Raw genomic sequence first — 9,947 nt, 5'->3', positions numbered from 1 at the left:
GGGGGGGGTTGTTGTTATTAATAATTTAGACACAAACAATACTCTTACCATTTGGAGAAATTGGAGCAGTTTGAGTCAGAGTCAAGAAATTGTTCAGTCTCATCCACCAAAAGAGGTTGACCTCAGTTGTTACCTGGAAATCAAAACGTGTTTTGTTGAATAACAAACTTGGATAGATTTAGCTTCGACTCTTTAGCTTTCACAGGGAGATGAAGGACAAACTGTCTCAGCAGTCTACTGCCAGATATGACACACCTTAGTTTGTGCTGTGGAGAATTTGTAAGTAATAAGTTATCCAGATGTTGGAAATGTATTCCAGGATCGTCTCTTTAGCTATTGTTTTATATAAGACAGACATTTCCTGACTGAGGAGATTGACTGACTTTTAATCCTCTTTTCAGTTTGTGTTTTTTGTTCTAACTCAAAAAACCATGTGGTACCACTTTGAGAAAGTCAACAGCAATCCACTTACAGAATGGAGAAAAGCAGCAGATACACCGAGTTTCATAATGAGAAAGGCTGTCAAACAAAATTATTAAGACAATGATTCTAAGGAACAGTCATTTGAAACCAAATAATGAAGACAAAGAGAATATTTTATATAACTATCTTAACATTAAAGTCAATGAAAGGACATTTCTGGGAGCTGTGCCATGTTGGAGTAACACCCAATTATAAGAAAATGCTCATGAAGTCATTTTGGCTCCATTTAAATCCATGGCTTATTCAAGTGTGCCCTCCAATGGAGGAAAGCGGGTCATGTTGGCATGCCAGATATACATAGGGATTGCTCTGGTTCTATAAACCAGAAGCAGGTGCGTATCACCTCTTTGTCACATTCCTTTAATGCTTGCAGCATTAGAAGCATCATTATGTCTAACACTTGCTGCGTGAAACTAAAACATGTGTTTTTAAAGATGACTTGTCTTGTTTTACTTTCAGAAAGAGAAGAAGAACAGCGGAAGGAGGGTTATGTGGCTTTAAGCCACATAAAGAGAGAATAAAATTGGTCCTGGGAATTCAGTAAATCAGTTCATATCAATCACAGGCTTGTTTGGAAACTTTATTTGAATGTTGGTGGAGAAAATGAACAGAGAAAAAAAATCTCTTGACCAAATATTTACCACGATACTGCTTCAACAGAATTAAAATCTTCTGCCTTGTCCCTGTGCTGCCATTTAAGACAGTTGAAATAAACCAAATTAGAAAGCAAAGTTTTCTTTCTACCTGCATGTTTAGTCATCTAATAAATCATTACCTTAATTAATCAGCCTTATCAAACTTAAAAGTTATAATTACCATCAGCGAATATGAAATGCTGCTATTAACCAGAAATAATCAGGGGTAAAAATACCCATGTGGTGCTCTAATGGATTCCTCAACAATGTTCTTTTTCACTGTGACTTTGCCTTATTAATCTGCCAAAGTCAGTAAATTCAGTTCATTACGAGTTACATTTTTAAATAATAGGTTGTTTTAACGATCCAACAATTTTATATGACAAAACATTAGGTCAGTTAAACCCTGAGAGCCAAAATCAGAGACCCTTCTCTTACACCCTGAAGTCTTGAGGCATTATTTCTAATAATCTGAAAACAATCAGAACAAGCACAGACTTCATTTGTAGCATATGTTCATTAGTGACGCATTATAATGTAGTTTTTGGAAAGGTCGCTGAATGATTGCGAGCTTCTAATCCAAATGCTAATTCAGTAATTGATTGGAAAAGCACAGTAATGTCATGATAATGATATGCAGATGAGATCTCATCAGAGCTTCTATCCATTAATGAGGCGATATTTGAGTGTATTGTACGTGGTGCCGTGAGTGTGTGCATGCTGGCAGTGCGGCATGCTTATCTCCATAATGTGTGTTAGAGTGCTCAGACACTTTCAGCTGAATATTTAACATATTAATGTTCAATCATTCTGCTGCCGTAGCAATGCCAAATTTGATTAGGACAGGCCACAGTCAGTAATTAACAGATGGAAATAACTCCATGTGATTATGTCTTTTCAAACTTCCGAGACCAGCGTGTTTACTTTTAGAGAAGTTTTAAATCTCTCCAGAAAGTACCCTTCCTCTCATCCTGCTACAGACGGAAGAGGCTTCTGACACTCAGCAATCTGAGAAAACACAAAGCAGCTGTGGAGGGAAAAAAGTGCAGAGTTTTCATCATATTATTTCCATCTATGACCTCTTAAACTTTTACTGCGACACTTTGGTGAGGCCAGCAGGAAATAACCACTTTACAAACTGAGAGTGCAATGCTGATTACAAATGAAAGTAACATTCCTTGAAGGATCTTCTATCACCTACATCCTTGCAGGCTAAAATCATTACTAAAGATGTCACATGATCTGTTAGCACTTGAAGTATTATTTGGGGATGACTCTCAACTACTAATACACCAAAATTTAGCTCAGCATCTGTAAAAAGCTCTATTAGCTTCAGACGTTCATGAGATGTTTTGCACACAGACTGACAAACACATAGAGCCACAAGTATTTAAATGATTGTCTGCCTTTCAGGGAGGTGCAGAATACTTACTACTAAAATGAAATTACTAGTATTATTTTACTAGTTGTGATACTTAAGCAGATTTCACTGATAACACCTATTACGACTGAGATCACAGTTTCTGCTGATGCAGAGGTTTATCTGCAGAATACAAAACACATTTACGCTTGTTGTCTGAGACTACAATATTTGACAATGTCAAAGCAATAAATGACAATCTGTGTGCAGCTGATTTATCTAGCAGTCCCGCATTTATGACTTCAAACCGAGAAGAAACGACTTTATCTGCTAATCTTACTCAACCAGCATCACTGTAAATTATTCTTCGTTTTGTCAAGCACACTTCGTGAAAATACTTAAACAGAACCACAGTTTCACTCGTCTCATTTAGTGTAGATCTCTGGCTGTTAGATATTTTGTTTGGCAACACCAAATAAAATGACTGACCTCTTGTTCAGTGTCATTTGTTCAACAAATAGATGGAGAGTTGGTTTGCATCACCTCAAAAGCACCAAAAAGACAAAAAGCCAGATAGTTTCTACCTCTTTTACCTGTTATCCAAATGATAAATATTCTTTCTTTAAGCCTGGGACCCAATACTCATTAAAGAATGATGAAACAGAATGTAAGTGCTCTTTACTGCAAAGCATTCACCCACAACCTGGAATTTGTGAAGAGATATAGAATAATCTGGTACTTTAAAGGATTTTACAGATTCACAGCCATGGTTTTAACAGCTCATCTCTGTACAACATAGCAAACAATAATTGTCAACAATGAAGTCAGATTTACTTGCACTGATCTTAGAAAACTTTCCTTTTAGTCTCAGGCGTCGCTTTTAGGAGCTCATGTTTCAGAGCCAGTAGAGGGCAACAAAAACCAAATCAAGTTTCACATAACCTCCTTCTTCCTACAGGCTACAGACGCATCTTCTCCACATCATTTTTTTTTCCTTACCCAACACTTTGCAAAAGTGAAGTCAGGACCCCGCTGTTAGTTGTGAAGTACTAAGTGTGTGTGTGTGTGGGTGTGTGTTGTGATGTGTCATGGGTCTGAGATAATGTCCACAAGTTAAGTTAATTGTAAAAAGGATTTCTAAAAGCTTCTTTTTATCATGGTTGCTACAAGAGGTTAAAACAGAGGGTTGTAAATTGATAAAAAACTGTATTTTGATTGTTGAGGTTTTTTTGTTTAAATGGCTTATTAGCAACATTTCTGGAGTACAACCAGTAATAGATAGGATGGCACATCTTTTCAATTTTTATTAGTTAAATTTAAAACAAAATCTAAATTAACTTGATGGATACATTCTGCAACAGTAGACATAAGGTGTCATGTTTTTTTTGTTACATTAAATATGCATAACAAACAAATTTATAGAGTATGTGACTAGTTTTCAGTGCTGTGCTGACATCTGGTGGGCAAACAGTAAAGGGCTAAAACAGTTTCAATTTAGACTTTTGTTTTCATTTATTGGTTTGTATTTGAAGAAACCTCCAAGACTTCATCATAAAAACTTTCATTAAAACAACAATACGGCACCAAAGGCGGATGTTATTGTAGCTGTATTTCTCCATCTGCAAAAACAAAACTGAAAATACTGAGACTGTGGTTCAGACAGGAGCTCTTTGTGTCTGCTCACATGGCCCTCTGAATACTGACTTTTATTGTAATCAAACTCCAATCACACTGAGTAATAACTAATTTTAGACCATCCTCGACTGACATTGAAGGTTTCTGTCTCCAGGAGTCACTCTGTGAGAGGCGGAGGTATACAGGTCGCAAGTCCATCACAGATGTGTAAAATCCCACTTATGTAATTATTTGCGAAGGTCCAATATGCAGATATCCATCTTAATCTTTATACTGTACATGACAAGATTAACATCTTTTACAAAAACAAGCTTACACAATACAGTTACAGTATCACTGAGCAATTAAAATATACATGTATATAACAGAATTTCAGATGTATTCTCTTATATTCTCATAACCAAAGTCTTCATGTGCCTCATTCCTTAATGCAGTGTTTCCCAAAGTTAGGGTCAGGACCCCAGTGTGGGTCTTGAAACACCAACTGGGGATCCTAACATTAATTTCTGATGTCAATTTAACACAAATGATTGCATACGGCATGTTTTTACCACAATTGTCACAAGAATGAAAACACTTATCATAAAAGAATAAAAAAGGAAAAAACGGTTAAAGGTTAAAACTGCTTGTGATGCTATTTTTGTATACTTAAACTGGCAGTAGATGGGGTCACAAGCATTTGTCACTATCATTTTGTGCGTTGGAAGCTAAAAATGTTTTGGAATCGCTACGTTAATGTATTTAAAAATGTCCCTTTATTTATATGTACATAGAAGCTCTACTGCAATCTATGTGCAGCAATTAAAAAGTAAAATCAGTCACATAATCTGACGTCCAATTTCATTAATATACAGGTTGTGGAAGTATTTAATGCAAGTGATGTTTAATTTTCAAATAGAAATAAAAAAATAAGCATGAAATAAAATTTCACATAGGGGTGTTCCCGGAAGAGACACTGAAACTATTTCTAAACTCACCAGAAGGTTTTATATTACCCCCAGAGCATAGGTTTATGAACAACTTTTCCTTTTGTCATGCAGCCAAGTCTTCTCATAACATCTCTGAAAGACAGCAGACTCACAGTTCATGGTTAACATTTATGAGAGGAAAAACAAAACCCTACCCTGCTGTTAAATGTGACACAACACCCATATGACATGACCGCAATCACCAAATGTCTAACATCTAACCGTGTCTCTGTTTTCACCTCAACCGTGTGATTTGTATTTTAAACCTTACTGTATGCATGGACATTATTTCTAACCACAACCTTTTATTTTTATTTTCATTAAAACCGCTCCAAATGAGCTTTTACAAGTTCCGCTCTGACATGAAATCAGCTTTTCGAACGGAGTAAATTCAGGTTTTTGACGTTGATCTCATCCGAGCGCCATCCAAATACTTTCAGGTAGGAAATCTATGAGTCTCAACTGAGCCGATGGTCTCTTCTCATTCGGTTTTTTCTGGAGGAACCACTTCCAACAGCAGCTGGAGATGCATGGTGATGGGTTCTGCAGAGAAATAGAGGTTGTTTCTAATCTAATATTTACTCTTTGAACACATTTAATTTTACTTAACGTATGAGCAACTCAAAAAGGGAACGTACTCATGAATTTCTGTGCCCAGTTTACTTTCCAATAGACAAAGGGGAAGTAAAGGAGGAGTCCACTGAAGATGAAAATAGTACAGTAAAGGTACTCCAGCTCAGGCTTGTCAATGATTGGGGCCAAGACGAGGTAGCAAGACACCACGACCATGATACCAGCCAGGACAACTGGAACCTTTAAATGATAAGACACATATACAGAAAATGTTTATTTTGTATTCTGCATGCTGAAAGACTGCCACATTATCATTTCTATAGAAAAAAGAATATTAAAAAGTATTTAACAGCTCAAGAATTTAGCTTAAGTGCTGAAAAAAAAAATATCCCCACATATCAACAACAATGACCTCCGGAACCCATCTGTCACTTACTTTAGTTTGCAGCAAAGCATTAAAATAAACTGCTCAAAGGGTCAATAAAAAGCCTCCAGAGAGATTCACCTTTACAGGTCTTTTGAGTTCTTTCCTGGTGAAACGCATCACTATGAGAGCCAGAGCTGTCAGCCCATAAAACGCCCACTGAGCAAAACTGAAGTAGTTAATGAGGCTGTTGATGTCTGCTGGGATGATGTAGAAAAATGTCAGAATCCCCTATAAAACAGATAGGAAACATACAGCTGAATAACCTTTTATATATATATATATATATATATATATATATATATATAAGAATGCAGCAGTCTTAATGGTAACTTTGATTGCAACTCGGAACCAAAGTGCACAAGTCTAAACATTAGAAAGCTAAGAAATGTGACCTCAGAGAGCATATCTAATGTAAAAAAAAAAACATATTTATGACTCACATTGAATATGAGAGCAGGTGAAGGAGTGCAGCGCTTCAGACTTATGTAGGATAAAAGTTTCACCATGTGACCTTCTCTGCCAGCGACATAAGACAGTCTGGTGGAAGAGGAAGACAGACGTTCATCACTTTTATTGCACTTTACAGCAGTTTTCTTGTATGTTTTTTACTGTGTCATCAGCCTCTGATTTCATGCAAACACACAGACAAAGACCATCTTATACTGCAGCCAGTGGGAGCATATCCTTCAAAATCTGTCATTTTTGTGTAACTTTTTGTTTTACCTGCCAGCAGTGAAGCAACTTCCATTGGCAGAACCAAATGTTGAGAAGACGACAAACAGAGGAACAATCCAGGACAGAGGGTAAAGGACTCTGTCTCCAAAAGTCTAAGGAGGCAGAAAAAAATCCTTCAGAAAAGACAAGGGAGTGGAACAAATGGGCCATTACTGGGTTTAATCTAAAACTCTCAGAGGAGGGGAAAAAAATGCAAACTTCCTATGTGTGCAGTGGTAATTAGCTTCTTTTAGAAAGTTCTCATTAATGCCTATTAATATTTAAACTTACATCACACTGATGAGATACCATTTGTAAAAGTCTATAAATGTTATAGTTTCAAAGCACAGTTCTCCTCACCACAGCAACAGCTGGAGACAACAGCAGCTCAGTGGGGCTCATAACGGTAAAATAAGCCACGTTGACCAACACGTAGCACACAGTAACCAAAGGGATTCCAATGATGATGGCCAAGGGCAAATTTCTGAAATAAATTAGCAAATAAAAATAAATCAGGAAAGAAGTTTTGTCAGGATTTGTTGTTAGTGTCTCTTTAGGAAATGTGCAATTAAATTGTGAATAATTTGTTGAGCTGAAAATGTACTAGGGGGGTAAGCCCAAACATAAATTTTGTACAAATAACCAAAAACCATTCGTTGAAAAGAATGTTTAAAGCTAAATATGTTACCTGTATGGGTCTTTCAGCTCCTCTGTGATGAAATTTAATTGGTTCCTGGTAAAATAATGGGACATTTAAAACAGTTAATATATGAAATTATTTGCTGTGTGACCAATAATATCATTAATATCTTAAGTGTTTTTGATGTATCGTTAAACATGTAAAGATCTGTACACATATTTAACATCCTCCAAAAGCATCTTATTAGGTCCCAACAGCAAGTCAGCCATTTGAGTTTTATGTCCAAATTAGGGGCAAATTATTTGAAAAAAAAGGTCCTGCCAAAAGTATAATTGCAAATTTGTTTGAACTGAAAATGTAGATTAATCAACAGACCTTAAGTTGCAAAGGTTTTGAGTTTTCATTAAACAACATTAATTCTGTCTTGTGTTGAGCTCATTGATGAAATGTCTGTACTTTAGTTTTAAAAGATCAACCCTGAACACATTTACAGATCGACATCACAGGAAGATTGTCTAATGTGATAAACGCCATCAAATGTAGTTCTACATCAGCAATGAATTAAGGCCTGATGACTTCAACATGTTGTCAGTAACAACTGTGACCATGAACTCCACCAATCATTTGGTCTGTAGGTTTGATAACATCAGACAGGTGGCTAAACAGGACAGTCTGTAGGAAGTTTTCTTTAAGGAAGAGGAAGGAATGATGCTCTTTGTGGCCATACCATTTCATGTTTGTTACGTTTGTACACCTAAAAACAGCAGAACAGCTGCCTTAACCTATGCTGTCTGATCACCAGATTTCTAGGTTACAAAGAACTTTAAATTGTCAACTGTTCCTCTCATTACACACAGAAAAAAAATTCCACTCAGGCAAAAAAAGAGAGACGGAAAAGGTAGTTCACTGCATTTAAAGGATTTTAGTTTTAGTCTCAAATGCTGGAGAGAACCCTATCAGTCAGCACAATGATCAGCTGATGGAAAAAGCAGGTTTAAAAAGAAATGTGGTAAAAATGGGGAAATTCAAAGGAATATTTACTGTTACCATCCATCATAAGCCCAGAGCCCGTTATAAAAGGCAAGTCCGATTGCTCCAAAAGATGTCTTTGAGCCTTGAAAGGCATTTGACAAGTTCTGTGTGTTTCCTAGACCCCAAAACACAAGAAACATACAAAAGCATGTAAAATATATATATATATTAGGAGACACATCAGCTGTATTTTATATATTTAAACCAAGAACAATGAGAAGTCCAGAAGGTCTCACCTTGTGCCATCAGAACGATGCCAGCCACCACAATGACAATTATGATGATAAGTTTGGCTCCTGTGAAAAAGTTCTGCACAAAACTTGCCAGTTTGACACTCAAGCAATTCACAGTGATGATTACAACTGAGAAGAAACAAGAGATTGAATAATATAAATGGATGTATTCTTGAATACGCAGCTGAAACTGTTTTACTCAAAGATAAGCTACTTTTTGTACAATCTGTTCCAGATTTCCTTTTTCCTTTTGGTTGCAGCATACTACAGTTTCATCATCCTATTGTAATAGCTTAGAAACAATAATGAAATATTTTATTTTCTCAAATCTTTGTCTGAGATTATTCAGTACATGCAAACCCTTTGGAAACATTTAGTCACATCTTTTATTAGCTTGAAAGACCGTTATAACTTAAAAACGTTTCATCATGTTCTTACATATGGCAGCTGCTGAAAGGCACTTGATTACCACAACAGGTGGAGTGCAGCCTGGGTAGAAAGGCGCAGAAACGTACTCTGCGAAGCTCAGAGTGATGATGGCAAAGGAGGAGGGCTTCAGCACCATGACAGAGGTCCAGGAGTAAAGGTAGGCCAGGAGGCCGCCAAACGCCTCCATTAAATAGGAATACTCTGCTCCTGATTTGGTGATCATGGTACCAAGTTCAGCATAGCACAGAGCTCCTGAGTAAGAACACAGAAAAAAGAAAAGAAGAAACATCAACAAAACATGGGCATGCTAAAAAAACAGTGTTTTAAATGTCTTTATTTGGAAAAATATTTTCAAAAGTAAGTACCTGCTGTCCCAAAATATGCTGCTTCAATGCCAAATAAGCATTTACTTCTTGTATTGGTAATTCATGTTACTAGTAGTAAGAATTTTGTAAAATTTTACACAAGTATATATATATATTTCTTTTTTTAATTATGACATTTTTGAAAACATGCCATCCAAACATAAACTGTCTAAATTCGTAACAGGATGGGGTTCATTGCACTGTCATTTGTGTTCTTTCTTGAGTCTCGTCGATGTGAACCAGATCATTTCGGTGTGTAATTACACCGCTCCTTGCCAACTTATAAACATTTAGTTATGTTGTCCATATTTACACATTAACATTTACCACCCTGAAACCGGAGGACAAAGTCCTGAGCATTTTTATTCTGGGAATTTTTACACGCTAACAGACAATTTATGGGAAATGCCAGCAGGAGGTTGTGATGGGTGAAAAAAAAAAAAAAAAAAAAAA

The 9,947-nt window shown here is 36.4% G+C and overlaps 1 protein-coding gene across 1 annotated transcript in view; it reads right to left on the bottom strand.

Moving 5' to 3' along the window:
* Positions 1-3,965: 3,965 nt before the first annotated feature.
* The window catches only part of slc7a9 (solute carrier family 7 member 9), a 10,815-nt gene continuing 4,833 nt past the window's right edge, over positions 3,966-9,947 (bottom strand). Inside the window, exons 4-13 of the mRNA XM_017418647.3 lie at positions 9,139-9,381; positions 8,704-8,829; positions 8,483-8,582; positions 7,484-7,528; positions 7,156-7,279; positions 6,805-6,908; positions 6,522-6,618; positions 6,160-6,309; positions 5,720-5,894; positions 3,966-5,624 (exon numbers count right to left, since the gene is read on the bottom strand). Of these exons, the coding sequence (XP_017274136.1) occupies positions 5,563-5,624; positions 5,720-5,894; positions 6,160-6,309; positions 6,522-6,618; positions 6,805-6,908; positions 7,156-7,279; positions 7,484-7,528; positions 8,483-8,582; positions 8,704-8,829; positions 9,139-9,381 (1,226 nt within the window). The 3' untranslated portion in view covers positions 3,966-5,562. The remainder of the gene's footprint in view (positions 5,625-5,719; positions 5,895-6,159; positions 6,310-6,521; positions 6,619-6,804; positions 6,909-7,155; positions 7,280-7,483; positions 7,529-8,482; positions 8,583-8,703; positions 8,830-9,138; positions 9,382-9,947) is intronic.

The sequence above is a fragment of the Kryptolebias marmoratus genome, linkage group LG15, assembly GCF_001649575.2.
Source record: "Kryptolebias marmoratus isolate JLee-2015 linkage group LG15, ASM164957v2, whole genome shotgun sequence".
Taxonomy (NCBI): Eukaryota; Metazoa; Chordata; class Actinopteri; order Cyprinodontiformes; family Rivulidae; genus Kryptolebias; species Kryptolebias marmoratus.
The sequence above is the reverse complement of the archived record's forward strand: the minus strand, read 5'-3'. Positions and strand labels throughout refer to the sequence as shown.